Consider the following 24,013-nt stretch of genomic DNA (forward strand, 5'->3'; position numbering starts at 1 on the left):
GATGTTTACCTCGTTTCTCCTGCTGCTCTCTTCTCTCTGTTTTCTGTCTGTACCCAGTCGACCTTAGGCGGTTGTGTCCCTCCATATGAGCTGGGTTCTGCTCAAGGTTTGTTGATGCTTGCACCAGATTATTTTATTTATCCTGAGTGAAATTCAGTGTCCAGTAGATTCATGTATTAACATAGAATAACAATAATATTGAAGAAATATTGAGAATAGAATAGAATAGAATAGAATAGAATAGAATAGAATAGAATAGAAACATAGAATAATAATCGTAATCGAATTGAATAGAATTTCTTAAAGTCAGTGTTATAAAAATATATATATATTTAGTGTAATAATAAAATAAGAATAAGGGCCAGTTATTTCAATTTAAATCATCTTTTTTTGTTATGAGCCCAATGGCTTCAGCGTGTGTGGTGACGTCACAGACCAGCGGCGCTCCCCATTGGCTGGTTACTGAGCGGAAGCAGAAAGCGACCCACTCTTTTCTCTCTGCTCCGTGGCATTTTGCAACCAAGCCGCCAGCTGCAGCTGGTTTAACACAAAACCCCGCGGCCGTGCGCATAGGCGCGAATAGCGAGACACGCGATGAGGTAGGCGACTGTTTTTTACCACTATAAATGATTTGCAGGCTCTCGAACGGGCAGAAAATAACCCCAAAGCTTAGTGACGTTGTGAATGTCGCTAAGCGTGCTTCAGGACCGCGGGAAGATCCGGCTGAGGACTTTCGAAATAAAAGTCCGGTGTTAGCGAGGAGAGTATGTTATTGTAACATGAATTGCAGCGAAATTAAGTGTTGCCCATTCAGGATAAAAGATAAATAAAATATGATAATATGTAAAATAAAGTATATATGCTAAAACATGAAAACAAACACAGAGAGATATTTACATCCCACACTTATAGCAAAACAATAGTAAGTTTATTGATTATAACATGAAGCGCTGGGATATATTTTGAATAAAAGTGCCTGAGAAATGCTGGAAAGTCTACTGAGATCAAATATAGGTTCTGCAGCATTATAATTCTTATTAAATGAAAATATAAATGGCTAAATACCCAGAACCTTCTCCTACTTCAATTTGATCCTGATCCTTATTAATTAATTTAATTAATTTATTAATTACTGAAGCTTTCTTTCTTATTTTCCCAGCCCAGTATCAACTGGTTCTGCTGTGACTGAACCCCTCGAGGGGGGAAAATGAGGGAAATGTGTCCACAGTATTGATTAAAATCTCTGTGATGGTCTAATAACCGTTCTGTGGTTGCTGTTGTTACAATACTATAAAAATTACAATTTAGATGGCCTGATCAGTATTAAATCAGTCGCACAATGAATTTTATTTCACATATTGCAGAGAGCAGAGACAAACTGCAGTGCATTTTTTTTTAATTAATTGGAACTAATCAAATAATAGCAGCTGTTGGATAGAAACTATTTTAGTTATTTTAGTAGTACGGCTTTCCTGAGGCAACGTGAGAGCAACGATTCTTCCAGAGAGGATGCACAGGTTTGGGAAGATGTTACAGAGAAGAGCAATCAGATGAATCTAGTGTAGTGACACGTTTGCTTTATCATATGCTGGCAGAAAGAAGACAGAGTATGGACAGAACAGGAAGTGAAGTTCTCCTGCGTATAACTAACCTCCTGTGTTTAATTAGCCACGTGTTATGGATTGTCAAGTAGTGTAGAATGAGCTTTTACTTACAGTAAGTGTAAAATTTGCCTCAGTCTCCTTGACTTTCGGATTTAAAAATAGACACCCTGCAAATCTCACTTCCTGTTTATCGTTGTGTAGTGCCTCTGTTATTTTCTGCACAAAAATTGGTCCTATAAGCAGTTCTTATAAGCGTTTTTCTTGTGATGACTTCCTCTTTCTGGACCAGGGAGACAACCATCAGCAACCATTGGTCAGGGAGCAGTTAGCAGAGGTCACACTGCAGAGAAATAGTCGAGTAACGCCTGTGTTGCACTGTATAATGTAACTGGAACATTTGTGGACTCGGGAGCCCTGCTAAGTTTCATTATAGCCGTCACAAGGCTGATTTAAAGACGGAGGCCCCGGGGAAGTGGGAACAGAAAAGCACTTTGTGAGACCGGAGCCGTGTGACCTTAAAGACTCAGCTGTGCGTCGTATGTTAGGATGAGGTGTTAAAAGCGTCTTATCTAATCAGGAAACTTTTAACACTGGTTGTTTTATGGTTTCCGTGTTACACGCTTTGATTTCAACAAGGGCATCCATTGTGGTCCTTTTATTGTGAAAGGGGAGCGGTTGAACCGGAAGCGTGTGTTCGGGAGCTTTGCTGTGGCGCTACTCCACCAGTTTTCCTGTGTGCTGTTGTTTGGCTGGGAGCTAGCGGCCGTGCATATGCTCTCCAGGTGGGGCCAACTCCTCCTGCGCTTTTTCCTTCAGGTTTTTATTGAATATTTAAAATGTATTAAAGTGTTAATGCTCACAAGTAAATCTAGTTACTGGTTAAATGCAAAGGTGGTTTGAATGGTGACAGTGTTATTAAGTGTTGTTGTATCTGCTGATACCCTTTGTTTTAATATGAACTATATCATCTAAAAATGATCCACTGTAGCTATTGCTTTTTTTCTTATTTTGGATTTGTGTGTTTTGCCACAGGTGATGATTAGATTGAGCCACACATATGTTGCCTCAAAGCAACAGAATCTTCACAATAATATGGCTCAAATGTTGTTGCAGATGTCCAAGATGAAGAGGACGAGCACGCCGTCGGTGATGTAACGAGGGGAGGGGGACAGGAAATGAAGACCTGCCAGCTATAGCTTCCGCGAGAGAGCGATGCCCAGGCGGGGGTTGCCGCTCCAGGGTCGGGCCCGCTGGCTCTTCCTCGGCCTCTTCCTGCTGCTGGTGCTGCTGCTGTTCGCGTACCTGCTGGAGTGCACCCCGCCGGCGGACGTCAGCCTGGTCCTGCCGGGCATCCAAGGGGAGCCCTACGGGAAGGAGTACTACCAGGCCCTGCTGCAGGAGCACGAGGAGCGCCACCTGAACCGCGCCGCCAGTCTCAAGCGCCAAATCGCCCAGCTCAAGCAGGAGCTCCAGGAGATGAGCGAGAAGCTGAAGCTCCTGCAGGACAAGAAGGAGCCCCCGGGGGTGCAGGGCCTCGCCGAGAATAAAGACCAGGAGCCCGGCGACCTGCTGGAGTACCTGCACTCTCAGATCGACAAGGCCGAGGTGAACACGGGGGCCCGTTTGCCGAGCGAGTACGCCCTGGTGCCTTTCGAGAGCTTCACCTCATCCAAGGTGTACCAGCTGGAGATGGGGCTGACGCGACACCCGGAGGAGAAGCCCGTGCGGAAGGACCGCAGGGACGAGCTGGTGGAGGTCATCGAGGCGGCGCTGGACATCATCAACAACCCGGATGAGGAGGACGGCGTGGAGGACGACGTGCCGATGCAGAGGCAGACTTACACAGAGGGTCACTTCACGGAAGGTAACGCCGACTCAGCCAGACGGTTTGCAGCGATGCGTCTTCTCGACGTAGCGCTCATGTTCACATTCTCTTGTTTTTGGCAGGACTGTACAGGACGGAGAGGGACAAAGGGACGCTTTATGAGCTTTTCTTCGCTAAAGAGGATTCCAGCAGCTTCCGTCACGTCACGCTGTTCAGACCTTTCGGCCCGCTAATGAAAGTCAGGAGCACGTCCGTGGAAACATCGGGAATGATTATTAACATCATCGTGCCACTGGCAGGCAGAGTGGAAACGTTCTCACAGTTCTTACAAAATTTCAGGTGGGAATGAATCAGGGCCAACATGACCGAGCACGCTCCTTCCCAGCGCCCGCTTTTCTCCTCTGTTGAGTAATAAGACACAACTGCATTAAGTGTTCTTGTTGTTGACGCCGTCATGCGTGTGTTTCTAGGGAGGTGTGCGTGCAGCAGGACAGGCGTGTTCATCTCACCGTGGTGTATTTCGGGCAGGAAGGCCTACCGGATGTCAAGTCATCTTTGGAAAAAATGTCGAGGTTTGTCTTTGACTGAGAAAGAGTTTTTTTCTTTTCCCTTTTTCCCATTTTTGTGAGTAATGTGTCATGAATTGTGAATCACAGGGAGGAGAGCTTCTCCAATTACACCCTGGTCCCGGTGGACGAGGAGTTTTCCCGCGGTCGGGGTTTGGACATCGGAGCGCACGCGTGGAAGAAAGGAGACGTCCTGATGTTTTTCTGTGACGTCGACATCCATTTCAACCTCGAGTTCCTGAACACCTGCCGCCTCCACGCGGCGCCGAGTAGGTTTCAGCACGGTGTCGCTCAGATTTATGTTACATACACTACAAAACTACAGAAGTTTTTAAACACTCCAATATTTCTTTCTTTTTTTTATTGAAATGTAGCAGTTTAATGTCTCATTTTACCCTCCAAAATATATTATAAAGTCTGGACTCATCATTCACGTTCTTTCTTTCTAAAATGGAAATCAAATATTTTATCCAGAGGTAGTTCTGGTTTAGCTTGGACTCAAGTTCTGGGTCATTATCTTGTCCTGACCAACTATACCAGAGGACACAGATGCTGTTCTAATACTTTTGACCGGTAGTCTGTATGTGTTTTTATGCTAACGATTAAATCTTCAGTCTAATTCTGTTTTTTTTTCTAGACAAGAAAGTCTTCTATCCTGTGGTGTTCAGTCTGTACAATCCTGCCATAGTCTATGGAAATTTGGAGCTGGCTCCACCGATTGAACTCCAGTTGGTAAGGAGCGTCAAGGTTTATTTTTTATTTCTGTCTTTTAACATAAAAACTTGAGTTGTATCTGCTTTCAAACAGATTCACAAAAAGGACGCTGGATTCTGGAGAGACTTTGGCTTTGGAATGACGTGTCAGTATCGCTCAGATTTTCTAAACATCGGTAAGCGCCCGGTTATTTCTTCAAAACGTCGTTTTAAATTAAATCGCTTCCGCTGACGGATGGATTTTTGCTCCTCCAGGCGGTTTCGACCTGGAGGTGAAAGGCTGGGGCGTGGAAGACGTCCACCTGTACAGGAAGTATCTCCGGAGCGAGCTGATAGTGACCAGGACGCCGGTGTCCGGCCTGTTCCACCTGTGGCACGAGAAGCAGTGCGCGGACGAGCTGACGCCGGAGCAGTACCGCATGTGCATCCAGTCCAAAGCCATGAACGAGGCCTCCCACTCCCACCTGGGCATGCTGGTTTTCCGCGAGGAGATCGAGGCCCACCTACGCAAGCAGGCCTTCAAGACTCAGAGCAAAACCGACGCCTGAGCCGAGACCGCGGACGGTGCCGGTCGTTATTCATGCACTACGGCAAAGACACGTTTACATGGATCCTTCTGCATTTCACCGCACAGCTGTAGACAAATGAATGTACAAAACGATGGATCAATGTGAATCTTTCTCTGCGCGGTACGAGGCAGTAAAAACGATCAAATTAAGCAATAATTCACTTGCTGACGAAAAACGCACACGCGTGTTGAAACTTGGGATTTAACTGACGCCATCCCGCATTTTTACGCGCCGAAATCATCGAGCATGCAGTTATCAACGTGGGGAAACGCGCACACGAAGCTTGTGGTTTTAAACGCAACGTCTGACTTTTAACCAGTTTCTCTTACCTTTGCTTCTCAACTAGAAGCTTTCAGCTGTTTCAGATAAATTATGCATTCCAAAAAAAAGGCTTTAAACTTTAGGGAGCCACCTGTTATCAGCCATCATGTCACGTATCGACGGTCACGGACGAGAAGAAGTTGCACTTTCTCCTTAAGTTAAAAAATGTAATTTGACCAAACAAGAGCCCACAAGTTCCTACTGATTCCCAGCTTCTACATTAATGTATAGCTGCAGTTGTGTATGGAGCCATAATGTTCTGTTTTTTTAAGAAAAAAAAAAAAAGGGACCTGTTTGTTGTGTTCTTAGGACCGCTTCCGAGATTTTACCAGAGAAGCATGATGAGCAAAGCTCTGCTTATTAGCATGCAGCGCTAACAGTATCAGATCTATGTGGACCAGTAATATTATCTAAACAACAGCGCTCAGAGAGAATCACGTCGCCGCGATTCCCCCGATGCTAGACTGAGATTAAACGTTACAGCCGCTCCTGTAAATACTTTTCTAATACGTCTTCGTTTCATACACGCGAGTTAAAGACTTTGTTGTACGTGCCTACATGCTTTACGTAATCTGAAATGTTTCGACTTGAATCCGTCTCACAACGACAGGACGTTACTTACGGAAGTTAAGAGGCTACAGGGAGGTAATAAATAAAGTGCTTCATTCTTCTTCACGGTGGAAGCAGGTTTGTCCATGCGCCTCATCCTGTACTGTAATTATTTTTTTTAAATCAGTGTTTTGCTAAATACTTCAGCTTTTTGTAGATAGTCTTTAAGCCAGCAAGAAAACTGCTACATGTCTTCCTCTCAGCTGTAAAAAAAAACAACAACAACAAAAACAATACTTGTTCATGGTATAATGATTTATTTTGAAATTTTGGCCATGAAATAAAACTTACAGAAGGCTGCAATAACTGCTGCTAAGTCATTTGTTTTGTTAGCGTTTGATCCGATGGTACATACACATATATATTTTTTTTATTTTTTAACTTGACCAGTTCTATAATTTATGCTATAAAAATGTAATATCAAACTTGTCAAGTGTCTCTGAATCTACTACTTCATTAGCATATATTCTTAATTTAAGACAAATGGCATAATACAATTGTATTATTCATCTGCATACAATAAACTACATCAATAGAAAAAAAAACAAATCATCAAAACCCAAAAAAGAACCGACGGGAAGTAAACGAGATGGGAACTGTTCGGACAGGCTGGTGTTAATGGAACTGCTCCGGGTGGATCCCCACGGTTTTGTAAATCTCTTTGAGGAGAAGCAGAGCTGTGTCTTCAGATTCCCTGAAACAACGAAACAACACACGTGTTAATGCTTCAGTTACTCACCAACACTGTAACACAGGTGTATTCAGTGTTCCTAATAATGTGGCCAGTGTGTGTTTGAGAGGCATCAAAAAGTTTATTCGTTAACAAAACAAAAGCTGCTCTTTCAGTTTTCATACTTTAGAGTCAAGTTGCAGCTACAGACATTAATCAGTGATTAAAGTGAAGTTTTCTGTACCAGTAGCATAGATGACTCTGGAGGGCAAACAGGTACTCGTTGAAACTCTCGATGGGCTTCTCCTGCAGGACGTAGTCGATGCGATTCCCTCCGTTCAACATCCCGATCTTCACTTGAGGCTCCTCTTCTCTTTGCAGCTCAGGACACTCAGACATCTTGTGCTCTGCGACAAACAAACCAGAACAAAATTTTTTAATCTCGCACAATTACACATTCAACTCGGCCCGACGACGAGTCACAAATGGGGAAGCTCACCGTCCTCTAAGCCTCCTGTCTGCTTCTCCTCCTCTTCGATCTGATTGGCTACAATGGCCAGCTGGGCCTGGAGCTGTGCAGACGAGGTGTGAGCCCGGGCGAAGTCGTTGAGCGTCTGCCAGGCGCTCCTCAGGGAGCTGATAAAACCCTGCTTCAGGTCGGAGCCCATCCTGGACAGACTCTCCTTCAGCTCTGAAACACGGAGAGCGTGAGAGCGGTGGTGAAAACCTCACGTCGGTAATAAAAACCAACACTGTGCATGAGACGTGAGCTTTAATTTGGTTTGGATATTTAATTTCTCCATGGTATGTGGCTTATTTGTTAGTGTGTAACAAATTATAAAACAATTTATTTCAAATCCTGAACACTGCTGAGCAAAAACAGGGCTACAAACAATAAAATCTTGTTAATTAGTGAAACTGTAGCTTGTTACCTTATTGATAGAATTTGTTAAATTTATGTGTCATATAAAAAAAAACTAGAAAACTTAAATATACAAGTTTTGCAACTTTTGTCCTGTGATCGGCTGCACAATGAATCATATTCTTACCCTGTGAGTTGACTGTTTGCTACCACTAGGTGGCAGACTAAAGCGTCCACTTAAGAGGACAACAGGTTTAAATGAACAGAATAAGAATAAAACTAAAACTTAATGTGTCCCTATATGAGGACGCAGGGTCTCAGGAGTTTAAGACTTCTATTTGACATCTATGTGTCGTTAAAATGAACCAACTCTCTTGTTGAAGCCAAATCTTCAGCATGAAGAAAAATCAACCAAATTCAATTGCAAACATTTTTTCTGCAGAAGCAAAAGAAAATCACTTCTATTTTGCCATTTTATTGCACCACAGCAATTCCAGTGTAAGAATAGAGTCTTTGTATTTTGCCACCGCAAATATCGGGACACTCCACCCATGAGAGGCAGAGAGGCCTGAACTGAGGACATTCAATATCACAGAGAAACTTAAGACTCCTGAGAGACATTACTACTTGTAGTTACTTGTAATCAAAAGAGCGAACAGCGAGCCGTACCCAGGTGAAGCCTCTTCCTTCCTTTGTGATGTGGGATCAGCACCGGCTTCAAGTCCACGTCTGGCAATATCATGGGCTCGATCCTGTATGCAACAGGATCCAGCTGAAAAAACAGTTTATCTTAGCAGTGAGTAAAGTCGTGCATTTGCCAGAACTAACAGAGATATAGGCAGGAAATGTGGGGAGAGAAGGAGCTGGTGAAAACTTAACAGGCTACCTAATAAAAATGCATCAATTTTCAGCATCCACAGGTTAATTGGAAGTAATTCAACCAGGATGTGAAAGCTGGGTGTGTTGCGTACCGGGTGGTAAATATTGAAGAATCCCTTGCACGTGGGCAGCTGGTACATCTCTTCAATTTTCTCGAGGCCTCGGACCGTGAGGAACATGCCGATCGGGGAGCCCAAGGCGAAGAAGTTCACCGGCTCGAAGTCCAGAGTGTGGTAGACCACTGACACCTGCAGAGCAAAACGAGTCATTGCTGTTATATTTGCTTTCGGGGGGAAAACTCTTAAGAAACGTTAAAAAAAGGCACGATTTTGTTCACCTGTCCAGTGCCAACTTCAAAGTAGTTGTAGTCCACGTGGACAGAGGAGAAGGTGCGTCCGGCTGGGGGCTTCGTCAGAGCGGGATCTGTCCCAGCGTTAGCTGATTGTGTTGGCACGGCAACCTGAGCAGCTTCTTTGGCCTCTGCTGCTTTCTCCTGAGCGGCCTGACGTGCAGCCTGTGGAGACGAAACACAAATTACTGCATAAATGAATAAATGATGCAAATCATTTTATGCTGAATTCCTGTTGGGAAACGTCACATTGTTCGGATAATCATCCTAAATTTGCACTGCTGTTTTTATCCCTGTTTTGAGATTGTATATGTATATAAGAGCCACGACCAAGGATATTACAGTTTTTTTTTTTTTTACATTGATCATCTCAAATCTGGACTTTCGTCTCGCTTTAATTAATCATCACCTCATCCGCTCGCATGCTCACCTGCTTGCTCACTCTTTCTTTGACAAACTTGGCAATCTTTTTCCTGGGGCCCAGAGGGATTCCCATCTCTTTCAGGTCTTCAATTGTGCACATGAGCTGAAAGAAAACGTAAAAAAGGGACCAAATTAAACTTGCACCACTATATGATAATCACAGAGTCACATTCCCTTGCAAAGACACACACAGACTTAATTAAGCTTGGGTAAGCCTTTCAAAACAACTCCTTAATTCTTACGAAAGATTCAACGTCGATCTTCTCTTCATCAAAAGTGCTCTTGTACTCAGAGAGGCCCAGATGTTGAAGCATAGCAGAAAGATCCTCGAACTCCTCCCCGTCTTCTTTTGGCTGCTCCTCCACAGCTGGAGCGGCGACGGCGTTATTGGCCTGTGTGACAGGGGCCGTCACCTGATTTCACAGAGGATGAAAGATTTACAGTTATGTATTGCAACTCTGTGAATTGGAAGTTAAAGAGAGAAGATATTTTATATATTAGGATGATGAGACAGGTGTTTGACCTGTTTGGCATCTCCGTTAGCAGCGGTCGGCATAACAAGGCTAGAGTCATTCTTCTGATTTGAAAGCAGATCAAAGAGAATCAGGGAACCTGCAAAGATGAAAAAAAAAGACAGAGAAATAATACAATGAGAAGCAGAGGAGCAAATATAAACTAGAAGAGGTTAAGACTAATGAATTGATTTATTACCTAAACTGTGTCCGGCCACTGATATTCCCCCACTGTAGTCTGGGTTCCTCTTCATGAACAGGGCGTAAAGTCGGTTAATTTCTAGGGCGACTGTGTCCATGATGGTCTGGCAGTAAGTGGGGCTGTTATAGAAGAGCACGTCTAACAGGGTCTCATTCGTAAAGTGGCGTAAACGTCCAGTGCTGGGCAAGGTGATCTTCTTTATCCTCCTATAAAAGAAAAGCGTGAAATAACACTGTCTTCAATGTCTCGTCTGTGAACAAATTCTATGAAAAGACGGAAAATAACAATTTATCTTCTCCAAACCGAGGCCTGATACATGTCATTCCTCTGTGCCACAGAACATCCTTTGTTTCCAAAATACTGTTTAAAACACATCACTGAGCAACACTGTTACACTGGGGAACATTTTCCTCCGCTACCAAGAGCTGCAGTTTATTTTGAGACAAACCACAAACACAATCCTGCTGCAGTAAACACAGCCACTGGAGCACAAAATAAGTATTAATCACAGTGGAAAATAGCTTCCAGATAAATGCTCTCTCTGAGCCTTGAGACTGTGCTAAACACTACAGGGCCCGACTTTGTGTAATTTGATTTATTTTTAAGATGAATTCAAATTCTCTGCTGGTTTTGGCGAATCTGCTAAAAAAAAAAAAAAACGCAGAACAAGTCAATTACTTTTATAATTTAGAATTATATTTTATGGACAGTTAAAATTTTACAGCATTTAATTAATAATATTGAAGAAAATTTGACCTCCACATCTGATTAACTGAATAAACTTAAGATTTCCTTTAAAGTCTAAACAGCAGCTGATATGTGATATTCTTTTTTTTTTCTCTATATTCATTAAAAAAAAGAATTCATCGTCACCTGTCGACCCCTGTGGCGTCGCCGTGAAGAGCCGTGTGCCATTGCACAGGTAGGAACTCCACCCGGCTGATCGAATGCTCATCCAGTGATTTCTTGAAGTGACTGTGCAGCAGCTTCAGTGACACGTTACGGAAGTCGTCCACTTAAAAGAAACAAAAAACAAAAAAAAACAGCATATTTTCACTGTTTTGTTTTGTTGTTTTATACTAAGAGACACTAATACTAGTGTGCAGTATACTTACCACACTCAATCATGCTTCTAAACCTGAGGTCGCACACAGGACCAATCCCATGAACCATGAACACCAGATGATCCACCTTGGCGAGTTCACCTGGAAAAACATGTAACAAATGTTGGATTTTATTCCCTCAATAATCTGACAGTGTCAGTTACTGCCTGTTTAACATCGTTACAAAGAGTCTAAACTGGGACTGGAATTTAGTTTGTTGAGGTTAAATATGTGATGCTCTGCCTCCCTTTAGTTCACAGGTCTTCAACGGGGTGTCTGCGACCCCTAGGGGGCCGGGGGAGGTACTGCAGGGGGGGTTATGTTTTTGAATAAATGAGGAGGTTATATTCTGTGGCAATGTAAAATAAAATAAACGTTATGTTCCAAAATAAAAAAAAAAAAGAGTCTAAACTGTGACCCATGTTTAAATTATAATATAAGCTGCAATAGATTTACTAACATATACAAAAATAAATCTCACGGTTAAATCTGGGATGTGTGAAATGTGTGATGACAGCTTCTACTTCCTCCACTATTTTTTTCCCCCTTATTACTCTTAGTGGTTCGTATGTGTTAAATAAATATTGTGCACAGAGGAACTTGGCTACCATCAGGCACTTCATCGAGGTCGTCATCAATCCCCCTCTTCACCACTCTGGGCCTGGTCTGTCCGTCGGGTGTCGTGCCCCACTCGTCCGGCATGGCGGAGGGCTGGAACTGCACGATGACCTACAGAGACACACAGATCAGTGTTTTATCAGCTATTAACGGGTTTAATCATTACAAGAACACTCAAATAAAAGAAAGGCTTACCTTTGGGTTGTGCATGACAATAGTTTCTCCGGATGGGAACTCCAGTCTGCGGTGCCACTGGTTTGTGGACACAGCTTTCTTATATTCTGCCTGAAGTCGACACAGTTATAGAAATTACTTTGATAACTTAGTGGTTTGTATTAACTTTACATCATATAAAACAGCACAAAACAGAAGATATAATGTAGTAGTGGATGAAAAACTGGAAAGAGCAAAAAAACATTTTACTTTACGACGAGTGGCATTGTTTCTGGTTAGACAGAGAAGTGAGACCAACCTCCAGCTTGTCACTAAACTCCTCTGAATAAGGGACAAAGCGACTGTCCGTGTCCCCTTTGTAGAACCAACTGCAGCGTCGGACCTCTGTGGGCTCCTCCTCCCAGTAAACCGATGTCCGTGTGTGGTCGTAGAGCTGCACGTCGTAACGCCCTCCGTCTGTGCGCACGATCACATTTTCCGGGTCTGGTTGAACTGGAATAGACAAAAAAAAAAATGCAACAGCAACTGAAATGCCGATCATACTCTCACTCAAAGTGCAATGCTCAAGTCTCCGAATGAAAGCGTTCGCAAATTAGCCCGTTGAACGTCATGTAATACCTGAGTTGTACGTCTCCTCGAGCTGCAGCGAGTCGATGATGCTGAAAGGAAGCCACACGCTCTTCGACTCCACTTCCTTGCAGTAGAACCAGTGATGCTGCACTGCTTCGTAGACGTTGTAGTTGTACGGCATCATGGGAACCGCAGGAACTACGGCTCCGGCAGTGGTGGCCGGAGGTGGGGGCCCTTGAATATGTGTCGGAGGTGGGGGCCCTTGAACATGTGCAGGAGGAGGCCCTTGAAGATGTGCAGGAGGAGGCTGAAGAGAGGAAGTTGATATCCTGATTATAAGGACTTTCGTAAATTGTAGATGGAGATCATTTAATTATCCAAATGCATTAATCAACAATAGAGTAGTAGACTAACTAGCTTACAGGTACCTTCGTATATGTGGGTCCTGCCAGTGGGAACGCCTGTGGCGGTGAGCCGAGGGAGTAGGGATTCTGCTGAGCCGTGTGTGTCGGTGGCAGGATCTCTGGAGCTGGGATATAAGGACTGGCCCTGCTGCTGACCGGGGTATGTCGGTACGGGTTGTGACTCTGCGGCTGCATCTGGGGAGGCGGTGGAGTCCCCGAGGTAGGCGGCGGAGTGTGGCGCCCCATCGGACTCTGGTAAACCGCGCCGCCGAACGCCGGAGGCGCGGGGCTCATTTGTGAGATGGTGGCCGGTGGTGGAGCCATGCTGACGCTGCTGGGAACGGACGCAGATCCCGCCATGGTCGGTGGGGTGGACAGGGCAGGCGGCGGGCATGGCGACTGGCCTATGGAGGCGAACGGGTCACTGCTGGTTACGGGGCTGGAGAAGTAGTTGAACGTGGAGGGGGCCGGTCCATTCCCAGATGTCTGACCTAGAAAACTGTCTTCTTCGCCAACGTCAGTAGAATCCTCTAAATGGAGACAGAAAAGAGGAAATACACTTGAATGTGAGCACTTTTTAATCCGACACATTTTAACACTATAATATCCCATTATTACATTTTTTTAGGATATCTAATAATAGAGAAAACGGCAGTCACACTCAGGTAAACAGAGGAGGACAAGATCAAAAGATTAGAGGAAAAGGAAATCAGCTGATAGGTGGCAGAAGGATGTAGCCATTTAAAAACAGAAAATGAATTGATGTAAAATACACCAGACAGCGTGACCAGAACACGTTGTTAATCGTTAAGTAGGCAAACTCGTTTGAGAAACGACACACAGTTAGTTTCTCTTTCCACTCCTTCTACGTTGCACATAACTGACACAAGTACAGGAATCCAGCTAACATGCTAACCCCGCTTTACACATTTCCTCTGTCGGTATTTCATCTCACCTCCTGACAACACCGCGGGCCCAGAGGCCTGACTCACTGGCATGAAGGGCAAGTTGAAGTTAAACTCCGGGGCCCCGCTGAACAGTAAATTTGCACCGGTGTTGGGAGCATTATTATTTTTTCTATCTGCCATTTTTCCCTAGAATTACACGTAGCCACTACCGTAGCAGGCTCCGTTCTCCGAGCAGCCGTTCCCCTGCCCCGCACCTATTCCGTAGATCTGTAAACCATCCACGTGGTTTCGCTAGCAACAACGCAGCCTAGCATATGATTTATAGATCTAGTGAAACTGGGCAGCTCGTTGAGACTCGTTGGTTATAGGAAAAAAAATAAATTCGCTACTGCCACCTTGAGGTCAGGTGGATGTATTACAATGCGATATGCTTTCAAATTAGCAAAATAAGAAAATTAAGATTTCGATGTTTTAAAAATTAAAAGTAAAACAAGTTCCCTTGTTATTTACCTCAAATAAAATTGAAAAAAACTTCGCTTGATCCGAGTCTGTGACCAGAATCCCGTTATCCACGTATAGCTCCGTGATCCGGTGAGTCCCCGCATACAAACCGAACCCACTCAACTTTCTTTGCTAGCGTTGTGCGGATCGATATGGAAACATCGATATCTACGATACCAGCTTTTTATGCTCAAAAAACGATTCGCCAATCACAAGTATACTTTTGATACTTCAGTAATTTGGGGTCATGCTTATCATTAACAGAAGCACAGTGGAAAGTAACTTAACTATTGAGTTGTGGTACCACAACAAACATTGTGAAACACTTCAGGTTAAAGCCCAACTCAGAATACGAGGCATTTGTGATGAGGTGGACAGAAGAAGACAGAAGAGGAGAGCACAGTGTCAGAATTAAGATGCAAGTATTAATTTTTTACAGTAGTTCTTAATAAAAAAAGACTGTAATCTATTTAATGGTCTTATTATTTTCCTTATTCTTTGGTATTTGACAAAAACTCAAAGATAAGAAGGTCAATAAAGATATGCAACACTGCCTAATAAGAAGAAGAAGAATTTTTATTTGTATTGCACTTTACATTTCTGCAGTCTCAACGAACTACAGAAAAATATATGCAATTAAAACTGATCAAGGTCAATAAATAGTTCAAATAAGAGTCTGTAAAATACATTTAAAATGATAGGTTTTTAGGTTTTGTTTCATTTTCATTTGTTGCCTGAAAGACAACATCATTCTATCCTTTGCCTCTTCTTTTGGAGATGTTTAAACCACACACTTTCCACAACTGTGCTGAAGACAATGATTCTTATTTTTAAGGGTGCTGCGACAAAGTTTAGGGGGTGTTTGAGCGCCCCTAAAAATGGGCTACATGTGCCTATTCAAAATAAATAAATAAATTACTCTGATGTCTTGTATTATTTATGAAGGTTGGTGATTTGAAATACATTTTTTTTAGGTTTACCAGACAAATTCAGCGTATTTACGCACACTATCGGTATCGGATCGGTATCGCCGATATCAGCCTGGTTTTTAATTCGGTATCGGATCGGCGAGGATATCGGTGGTATCGAGCATCACTACTGGGTGACGCAAATTTCCCGCCGTCACGTCACGTATTCCGGTGTGTGTGGAGAAAGTCAACAAAGTGCTGGTTTAACTTTGATATATTTTTTACTTCTCCAGACGTTTACCGGTGGCCAACGATGCCTTCCACTCACGACTGGATTAACAACCCCCTGGGTGTTGTTGAAGGGATGTTTGGTAAGAAAACCGGAACTCCGCTACTTGACAGCTCATGTTAGAAGCGTGAGTTTAGCTAGTTAGCTACGAGGCTACTTAAGTTACCGAGCCAGCTCCGAACACCACATGTACTTTTTTTTTTTTTTACCTTCTCAAAGAACAAACAAAAACACAGTAACTTAAATAAACTTTGCTCCCTAGTAATTGTTTACGTTTATTTACTGGTGCAGTTTGATTTGAAGTCTGTTTGCACAAATCTGAAAGTCCACACAACACGGGACGGTGACGGATTAAAGGAGCAAACTCACTTCCAATTAATTTCCATTGAACTAGACGCACACACGCTCATCAACACAAAATACACATGCCAATTCATTAGGTACACCAGTGAATGCTTTCTAATGGACTAGTTAGTGCACTAAATATTGTTTGTAGTTTGTGTTTCTGCTAAAGAAAACGAAAGTATTTCTGTTATTTAACCCAGAGGCTGAAATTGTGTTGTCAGAATAATAGAAACACGTGTCAGTACATAGTTATGCAATTCAGTAAAGTTAGTAGGCTACTATAAACCACAGCTAACCACAGCTGAATGAACAGCAGCATGCCACTAATAAAGTTTTAGAAATAAAGTTCTGAGTTTTAAATTGATAAATTGGAGGACACTGATGGAAATTCATGAGACCGTCTCAAACTAAAGATTTTAGTGGCGACACTTGAAATTATGTGTGAGTGTGTGTGTTTTTATATTGAATCTTAATCCTGTCGCTAAATTGACACAGTCATAGTCAAAAATGCCTTGTTATTCTCCCAAAATAAGATTAAAACTAATTTTACTTCGTTAAATTCAATTATGTATTGATTCATAATATTAGCATTTATTATTATATTGTGTATTATTAATTAATGTCATTTATTTCTGCATCATTATGCACATTGTGAACATTACTTTCAGACATGGCGTACACACTTATTTTGTTTTTAGTTTTGATCCTCTCAGTAAATATTTAGCCATAGTTTGAAATTCTTTCCACCACCGCAGTTGTAGCCTGAATTTGTTTCCTATTAATCTTGTCCTTCGTTTTGTGATAACTCTCATCTAATGATGCCCGGATAAGTGAAACTGCTAATTATGCCTTGTTCACAGCTGCTTCCCAGAACAGTCCAAACTCTGGATGGGAGGTGAAAGCGGTTCAGTTCTTCAAAGATCAGCTGAAAGAGAAGGAAGCTCAGACGCAGGTAATGCAGCAGCTTTTTTTTTTTTTTTGCATTTAAATTACACAGAGAGGAGGCGGAAGGTGCCTGTAATAAATGTCAGTGTCGCGACCTGTTTTGGCACACTTGCTCGTAAATGACAGCCACCTTCGTTGTGATGCAGATCCCATCTCTGAACGACATCCCGCTGCACTATCTGAAGCCCAACAGCCTGGTGAAGTTTCGCTGTTTAATCCAGGACATGTTCGATCCGGAGTTCTTCATGGGAGTGTACGAGACTGTCGACCCATCCACAAAGACTAAAGTACGCGCTTCCTTATCCTCCCCCTTTGTGCATCGATTTGCATAAACCCTGTCGTGTGTTTGCATGGCTTTTGCATTTGATCGTGTCATCATATTATTTTACTCTCCTCAGACTCTGCGATGCGGGAAGTACAAAGATGTGACTGAATGTGGGGTAGGTCCGCCTCTCTTCAGGTCGTTCAGTGGATCCAGTAATGGCTCAGTTTAGCTCCAGCTTAGTTTTTTTATTTTTTTTTAACGACATTGCTTCTTGTGTCTTCTCTCCAGGTGGATTTTAACTCTGGAAACACTGTTACCGCAGAGAGACAGACTTTCTACTGTGTGCCGATCCCTGGAGAAAATTCCTGGGCGAAAGAGATATCCTTATCAAATGTCATGACTGTCCTGGCTGAGCGAAGTGCTCCTCAAACAGGAGACCACTAAAGGACTCGATGAAAATGCTCATTTAAAACGATTATTCTGTGTCTTTGACACGGGGTTGTATGAGCTACTTAACCATAGTCAGTGTTAGGGATCGATAATGGCTTTTATTTAAATGATTGGATCAAAAATCAAAAATCAGGCATTAGCGAAGCCCGAAATCAATCCAGTTATTCTTTTTTATATATTTTAAGTCTGCCATAAACCAGAACTATGTCCCTATAACGTTAAAACATCTGTTTCCTTTTCATTTATCAAAAACCATATGCTTGATGTTGATAATATCTTGTATTATATTTCACTTTTAGGAGTGAAATGTATCAGCTGTCCAGGGACGACAGCTGGAAATTAGCTTAATAAGCTAAAGCTGCCCTATTTACTGGCATTTTGTAAACCTTGTAAACCAAACTAAATTTTCTAGCATCTGCTTCTCCAAATTGGTCACTTTCCTACCACCGTCTACTATAGGTGATACTCCATATTACCATGGACAAGCACCTCATGTGGCACCACTTCAAATAAAACAGAACTATCCCATAAAATGTGAACTTTTTTGTTTTTTTTAAATCACATCTTTGTAGTTTTCTTTAACTCTGTTGCACGGTTTTGCCGGCACGAGCCAAGCCCGAGTGGTCCCCTCCACCTCGTACGTGCCGAGCAGACAGAAGCGAAGCTACGAGGAGGACGACGACATGGACGACATGGACACGCAGCCGCAGAAACAGAGGGATCCGCATTCTGGTGGTAGGAGAACGGACGATAATCTAATCTGTGTCTTTCCCACCGAGATCAAATCAGATGTGCTGTGAGTTTAGATTTGACGATTCGCAGACGTTGTGAGCCACAGCATAATGTTTAAAGTCCTGTTCACATTCTGCACAGAGTAGAGATTGACTGATATGGATTTTTTAGGGCCGATACCAATTTATTTATTTATTATTTTGAATTGGCCGATGGCCGTTACATGCTGCCGATTTTTCTGAGCCAGTACTTGAAGCTGTTGCTGTTTATTCTCTTTCCATTTACATAATAAAAATGATACAGTGATAACAAAGTTTTAATTTAACCAAAAACAAAAACATTTATTGAACTTAAAGAATATTTAACGCTCTTATGTGTACAGAATAAAAAATAAACAGGTAAAAAGAGGTAGCGCACAAGCAGAGGTGATTCTAGTAAAATAAAATAAAATAAAAAAATATTTCAACTCTTATTTTTAGGGGTGCTAGACACGCCTATGAGTACGAACACTCTACTAGTGGGGGAGGGGCAATGTATGGACTACAAGGGTCCAGCGTCTCCAGCAGCACTGGGCTGCCTGTGGATGTGCCTGTCTGTAAATCTTACTGATATCAGTAAAAAAAAAAAAAAAATTATAAAAATGCAAATATCGGCCCGATATATCCGTCGATCCCAAGTACAAATTAACTACGTCTGAGCTTTGACTCCTCAAATAACCTGAGCTTAATCAAAAAAGTCATCAGTATCTGCAGTGCAGTAACAGTTGGCTCTGAAACGTAAGAGTTAATCTTGTGGCGAGAGAATTCTGTCTTCTGTTTCTATGGTCAGGTATTTTTAAATCACTGTTTTGTCTGGGCACCGCCGCAGGTCCTCAGAGTCCAGCGGAGCAACACGGCAACGGAGACTGTAAGCGTCAAGAGACGGAGGCTCCCTCCAGCCGGACGACGGCCTCCTCCCACCTCGACCTCAACTTCCCCCTGCCGGGAGAGAAAGGCCCCTCCTGCCTCGTCAAGGTGCGTCATCCTCACGTTCATTTTAATTCATTTTGTCCTGTGAGTTGATTTCCAGAGTGTATAACTTTAAGGTTTGTTTTGTCTTCAGGTGTACGAGGACTGGGACAGCTTCAAACTGAACGACACACTCGAGGTGTACGGGATCCTCTCTGTCAGTCCGGCTCTCAGCGCCCTCGCCGACGAGAAGTAAAACACTCGCTTATTTTATTTATTTATTGCAGCACTGAGCTGCTTTGTTATTATTTTTATTTTTATTGTTTTTATTTATTTATTCTTCCTCACAGAGACGCCTCCACATCCCTCCTGGACCCTTCAGACTGCATGGAGACGGCGGAGGAGCTGAGGGTGCACAGCCCGCCGGCCTCGCTCGTCCCCCGCCTCCACATGCTCCACGCCAAGCCGCTGTCACACAACAACCCCCTGCTGCCCGCTGCCGCCCTGGAGGACAACAGCACTTGTAAGCTTTAACATTATGACCTAATATTGTGAGGATCCTCCATTACTGTTGTGACTCATCACAGACTGGACATGGGTCTTCTGAGAGTGTCCTGTGGTGTCTGGTAACAGGATGTTTTAGGGAGGGGGGGGTTGAGTGGTTTTAATGTTTTGGCTGATCGGTGTTATTTATAGGAGGCCATCCAATCACACATTTACGAGAGACCTAGGCAATGTTTTCCGTCACGGCTTAACCAGCAGTGACATAAACTTCCATCGCTGTGAGTGAGTCAGCTGTGTTTCATCTCTTTTACGTCAGACAGAATACGAGATTCGTTCTGGCAAACGCTGCACATGTCTGTACAGAAATAAATAAATAAATAATAAAAGAAAAGGACGTGATGTTAGATGTTCGGCATGAAACATTTGTTGGAGAGAGGTGAGGGTGAGAGAGATCTGCACGTTTGTTTTCGTCCCACAAGAGGAAGCGTGTGCGAAGGAACGTTGGCTAAATGATGCTGTCAACGCAGCAGACTTGATGCCTCATCAATCCTCCCATCCAGCCTCGGTGCTCATAAGTAAAAATAGCACCATGTGGTGCTGCTAAGGCCGTTTAGTATTTATGCAGTTTGAGGTCAGTTATAGAGATGGTGATTAAGTAAATGTTGGGAACCTTTTAAATTGGACAAAAACATAAAATATTTGGTTTTAATTTGTTAAATTTAAGAATATTTCCCTGTTTTTTTATCAATTACTCCCTTTGAGTTCTAGCATTAGAAATTATCAGTATCAGTATTATCAGTCCTCTATTATTATTATAATTATTATAATTATTATTATTATTATTATTAGCAACACATTTACAATATTAACCTCCTGAGACCGTACGTCCTCATATGGGGACATTAACTTTTAGGTTTGTTGCAGCTTATTCTGCTTCATTTAAATATTTATCCTCATAACGAGATACTAGTTGGCGAATTCATTCTACAGCCGGTCATGTGAGAAAAGTACAAAAATGCACAAGTGCAGCAAAGTTGAAACTTACTTATTTATGATTATTAACGTTTCTAGTTTGATATGACACGTAAATGTAACAAATTCTATCAGTTGTAACGAGCTATAACTTCGCTAATTAGCAAATACTCGTTTGAGGACATTGGAAATTCATTATTTGGAATTTTTGTCTTTGCACAGCAACGTTCAGCTTTATATTTTGTTACATGTTGGTGACTTTATTATAATATATGGTGAAATAATATGTGTCCACATATAAGGATTTTTTTCCAAAGCTACTTCTTTATCAAAGATGATGCTTAGTTTTTATAGTTCATATGCATTGTAAGCTTAAGCTCAGATCTCAGGAGATTAATATGTTTCCTTTGAGCTTTGTAGAGATCTAGACAATAGACAATAGAGACCATCATATCCAAGACAAATAATTCAGCTGAGGTTATACGGTCTAAATCGTACATGTCTGTTGTTGCCATAGTGTTAATTCTTTGTCCTCTCTCTCCTCAGTTTTATCCTCGACCCTGAGCGAGATGGCCTCCGTCAGGGCAGAGCTGCTCGCGTACCTCACTCACGTCCTCCTGGGTGACGCTCTGGCTGCCGAGTACCTCATTCTGCATCTCATTTCTAATGTGTACGTTGTTGTTGTTGTAAAAAAAAATCACTGTTTGTGGCTTCGTGCTAAAGCCGAGGAGGAGTTTTTAATTCTTGCTGATTTTTCTTTTAGGTACTCTAGACGTGATGTCCTCCCACTGGGCAAGTTCACCTTGAACCTGAGCGGCTGCCCTACCGTCGCCTCGTACACCGAACGCCTCTACCAGATCATCCAGCAGCTCGTGCCGTCTGTGAGTCATCAACCAGCAGCGCTGTTTGCTCTCTTAATTAATTTTTCTTATTATTTGATTTGAAACCCCGCTGACGGTTTTTTCTCCACGCGCAGTCACACTACCTGGGCATGAGCCTCCAGAACATGAACCAGATGCAGTTCGTCCCTAAGAAGGACTACGTGGCCAACCGGCTAGTGAGCGGGGTCCTGCAGCTGGCCAAAAACACTTCCCTCTTCCTGGACGAAACCCAGCTGGAGCAGGGACAGCTGGACGCGGCAGGTGAGGCCCACTAGAAACCACAAGGGGACGACACTGAGGAGACTTTATACCCGATACTGTCAGCACTCATCAGGCTGGATCTCTTCCTCTGTTTGTGTTTTGTGCCGTAGGTGTGCGTAACGTTACGGCCCTGGGGAACCTGATCTCGTGGCAGAAGGTTGATTATGACTTTAACTACCATCAGATGGAATTCCCCTGCAATATTAACGTGCTCATCGCGTCAGAGGGCCGCTCGCTGCTGCCGGTGAGGACAATACACACACACACAAACACACACACACCCATCACTGATCCATCCCAACACCCTCCTCCCCCCGTCATCCCACTCTCCTCGGCCCGACCGGGCCAGGGAGGGGGTTAGGTTTCCTCATGAGACAGAACTGTGTCAGACGCTGGAGGTTGTTTCCAGCCGGCGTCACGCTGCCACCTCGGGCCGCCATTGGTCGGACGCCGCAGCCCCTCCGGCCGCCGGCTTTAGTGCCGAGTCTCGCTCTGTTGCGAACGGCCCCGAGGAATGTGCTGCGTGCTATTCCTGTTGTGTTGGTCTGGTGGGTTGCCATGGCGGCAGCTGTGTGCCACAGGAACAATCCGGGGAGAGGCGTCAGGCTCGGCCGCCTATTAGTCCCGCAGCGAAGGGCGGCGTGCTGTAAACAACTCCCACATTTTTGATAGAAGTCAGGAGTGCACGGCGTCCGTGTTTACATTAAACTGATATTGGCCGGTGGGCAGCTGGAGGGTCAACCTGCTCAGAAGCTTCACTGTCGGCTCGCCAAGGCTTTGCTTCTGTCGTGTTTGCTATGAAGTTCTGAGCACATGTCAGACAGGGCCTACTTTGCATAGCAACACCACTGGGGATATATATATATATATATATATAAATATAAAAAGCCAATGTGTCTCTTTGTCTCCACAGTCTGACTGTCAGATACACCTACAGTCTCAGGTTGCTCCAACCCACATGGAGGAGTATTTGAGCAGCATCCACATGCATCCGCAGTCCTCATCGCAGCTGAACAAGTTCAGAGTCTACCTGAGCGTGGCCCGACTGCTCGACTACAGCATCTCAGATGAAGTGACGAAGGTGAGACGCGTTCTTCGCATTGAGGTGCACGCAAACGAACGAAAACCCAGTGAACGATTTCCTTCTTCCTTCATGCACCCAGCAGGCCTGAACCGAATGCTGTGACCGTCCGTTTATTGAGCAACCTGTTCCCGTTAATATGCATCAGCTTCTGTTTGTACTCTGCTTTCAGGCAGTGGAAGACGACTTTGTAGATATGAGGAAGGACGACCCACAGAGCATATCTGCCGAGGACCTCCACAGGCTGCTCGTTGTGGCGAGGTTGGCCGGGACTAAGTCCCTATAATTACTTTAACTTCACCCTTATTTCCAGTGACACTTCAAGTGCCACGTACCGTATGACATAACGTCTTGGGTTAGGCACAGAAAAAATAAAAAGCAAGACTGTGTATCTCCGGGATTGTCCTAGCTAGGAGACACCTGTTATTGAAGCCGAGACGTGTCCTGACTGTGGATCTTGTGCGCAGGTTGCTGTGTCTGAGCCTGGGACAGACGTCTCTCTCCAGAGACGGCTGGCAGAGAGCCAAGCACATCGAGACGATGCGGACGAGTCGGGTGGAGCAGCACAAGTGTGTCAACGGCAACGAGCCGTAATCACACTTGGAGGACGGCTCTCGTATTTTGTTGTTTTTTTTTTCTTTTGATACCTAAAAAAATTTGTAATAAAGATGTTTTTCATGTGCCATATAGTTCAGGTCGTCGTCAACTTTTTATTTTTTTACTGCACAAACTTGGATATAATAATAAAAAAAAAAAAAGTATTTTACCTAATCTACTAATGGTTTTAATGGTATGTACGGGAACATCAGTTTTTCAAAAATTCTCCGTTTATAAAATCATCTCAGAACTGTAAATAAAATAAAATTCTGTAGGATTATTTCTCATGTGTGTTCTTCTCGTGCCGGTGCAGGTGAAGAGCAAACATTCGTCTCCGCTCCCAAGGACACTCCCTGCGTTTTCATTTGCCTCGACAATAAACCTCATGCACACACACTCCTTTCACTCACGCCTTTTATTCCAGCGGAACATGTTCCCAGACAATAATCGTACA

At 43.4% G+C, this 24,013-nt stretch overlaps 3 protein-coding genes across 5 annotated transcripts; 2 read left to right on the forward strand and 1 right to left on the reverse strand.

Annotated features, from left to right (window-relative positions):
- The first annotated feature begins 462 nt into the window (after positions 1 to 462).
- csgalnact2 (chondroitin sulfate N-acetylgalactosaminyltransferase 2) lies at positions 463 to 5,869 on the forward strand. Of its 3 annotated transcripts, none has more exons than XM_047603253.1 (8): positions 463 to 599; positions 2,718 to 3,468; positions 3,552 to 3,768; positions 3,900 to 4,001; positions 4,086 to 4,264; positions 4,633 to 4,727; positions 4,803 to 4,884; positions 4,964 to 5,869. In XM_047603253.1, exons 2-8 carry the CDS (start codon positions 2,817 to 2,819, stop codon positions 5,254 to 5,256), a joined length of 1,620 nt encoding a protein of 539 aa, XP_047459209.1. In that variant the 5' UTR covers positions 463 to 599; positions 2,718 to 2,816; the 3' UTR covers positions 5,257 to 5,869. The 3 variants fall into 3 exon arrangements, with proteins under 3 accessions (XP_047459209.1, XP_047459208.1, XP_047459210.1); XM_047603252.1 differs by lacking the exon at positions 463 to 599 and adding an exon at positions 2,271 to 2,386; XM_047603254.1 differs by lacking the exon at positions 463 to 599 and adding an exon at positions 2,366 to 2,420.
- Positions 5,870 to 6,443: 574 nt separating this feature from the next.
- Positions 6,444 to 14,136, reverse strand: LOC125018855 (SEC23 interacting protein). The gene is made up of 18 exons (XM_047603251.1): positions 13,929 to 14,136; positions 12,998 to 13,503; positions 12,618 to 12,876; positions 12,298 to 12,491; positions 12,021 to 12,110; positions 11,816 to 11,936; positions 11,220 to 11,309; positions 10,978 to 11,119; positions 10,102 to 10,310; positions 9,914 to 10,002; positions 9,633 to 9,803; positions 9,398 to 9,493; positions 8,956 to 9,132; positions 8,711 to 8,866; positions 8,409 to 8,511; positions 7,377 to 7,568; positions 7,122 to 7,284; positions 6,444 to 6,901 (listed from the first exon to the last, which is right to left on the reverse strand). Exons 1-18 carry the CDS (start codon positions 14,059 to 14,061, stop codon positions 6,823 to 6,825), a joined length of 2,970 nt encoding a protein of 989 aa, XP_047459207.1. The 5' UTR covers positions 14,062 to 14,136; the 3' UTR covers positions 6,444 to 6,822.
- A 1,351-nt stretch (positions 14,137 to 15,487) lies between these two features.
- LOC125018989 (minichromosome maintenance complex binding protein) lies at positions 15,488 to 23,836 on the forward strand. Its single transcript, XM_047603479.1, has 16 exons — positions 15,488 to 15,661; positions 16,785 to 16,876; positions 17,016 to 17,156; positions 17,268 to 17,309; positions 17,423 to 17,512; positions 18,178 to 18,319; positions 19,184 to 19,329; positions 19,418 to 19,515; positions 19,614 to 19,786; positions 21,286 to 21,409; positions 21,503 to 21,620; positions 21,716 to 21,881; positions 21,992 to 22,125; positions 22,795 to 22,962; positions 23,135 to 23,223; positions 23,430 to 23,836. The coding sequence occupies exons 1-16, from the start codon at positions 15,604 to 15,606 to the stop codon at positions 23,554 to 23,556; spliced, it is 1,908 nt and encodes a 635-aa protein (XP_047459435.1). The 5' UTR covers positions 15,488 to 15,603; the 3' UTR covers positions 23,557 to 23,836.
- Positions 23,837 to 24,013: the final 177 nt, after the last annotated feature.

The sequence above is a fragment of the Mugil cephalus genome, chromosome 13 (genome assembly GCF_022458985.1).
Source record: "Mugil cephalus isolate CIBA_MC_2020 chromosome 13, CIBA_Mcephalus_1.1, whole genome shotgun sequence".
Classification (NCBI taxonomy): domain Eukaryota; kingdom Metazoa; phylum Chordata; class Actinopteri; order Mugiliformes; family Mugilidae; genus Mugil; species Mugil cephalus.

What these genes read in the sequence shown, in the direction of transcription:
- csgalnact2 (XM_047603253.1), top strand. Translation starts at nt 2,817, where the DNA reads ATGCCCAGGCGGGGGTTGCCGCTCCAGGGTCGGGCCCGCTGGCTCTTC. An exon ending in CCGCCTCCACGCGGCGCCGA is followed by an intron (nt 4,265 to 4,632) that starts GTAGGTTTCAGC and finishes TTTTTTTTCTAG; the next exon opens with ACAAGAAAGTCTTCTATCCT. An exon ending in CTCAGATTTTCTAAACATCG is followed by an intron (nt 4,885 to 4,963) that starts GTAAGCGCCCGG and finishes TTGCTCCTCCAG; the next exon opens with GCGGTTTCGACCTGGAGGTG.
- LOC125018855 (XM_047603251.1), bottom strand. Translation starts at nt 14,061, where the DNA reads ATGGCAGATAGAAAAAATAATAATGCTCCCAACACCGGTGCAAATTTA. An exon ending in CGAGGAGACGTACAACTCAG is followed by an intron (nt 12,492 to 12,617) that starts GTATTACATGAC and finishes TGTCTATTCCAG; the next exon opens with TTCAACCAGACCCGGAAAAT. An exon ending in GACAGGAGGCTTAGAGGACG is followed by an intron (nt 7,285 to 7,376) that starts GTGAGCTTCCCC and finishes TGTTTGTCGCAG; the next exon opens with AGCACAAGATGTCTGAGTGT.
- LOC125018989 (XM_047603479.1), top strand. Translation starts at nt 15,604, where the DNA reads ATGCCTTCCACTCACGACTGGATTAACAACCCCCTGGGTGTTGTTGAA. An exon ending in AGCGCCCTCGCCGACGAGAA is followed by an intron (nt 19,516 to 19,613) that starts GTAAAACACTCG and finishes TCTTCCTCACAG; the next exon opens with AGACGCCTCCACATCCCTCC. An exon ending in TCCAGCAGCTCGTGCCGTCT is followed by an intron (nt 21,621 to 21,715) that starts GTGAGTCATCAA and finishes CTCCACGCGCAG; the next exon opens with TCACACTACCTGGGCATGAG.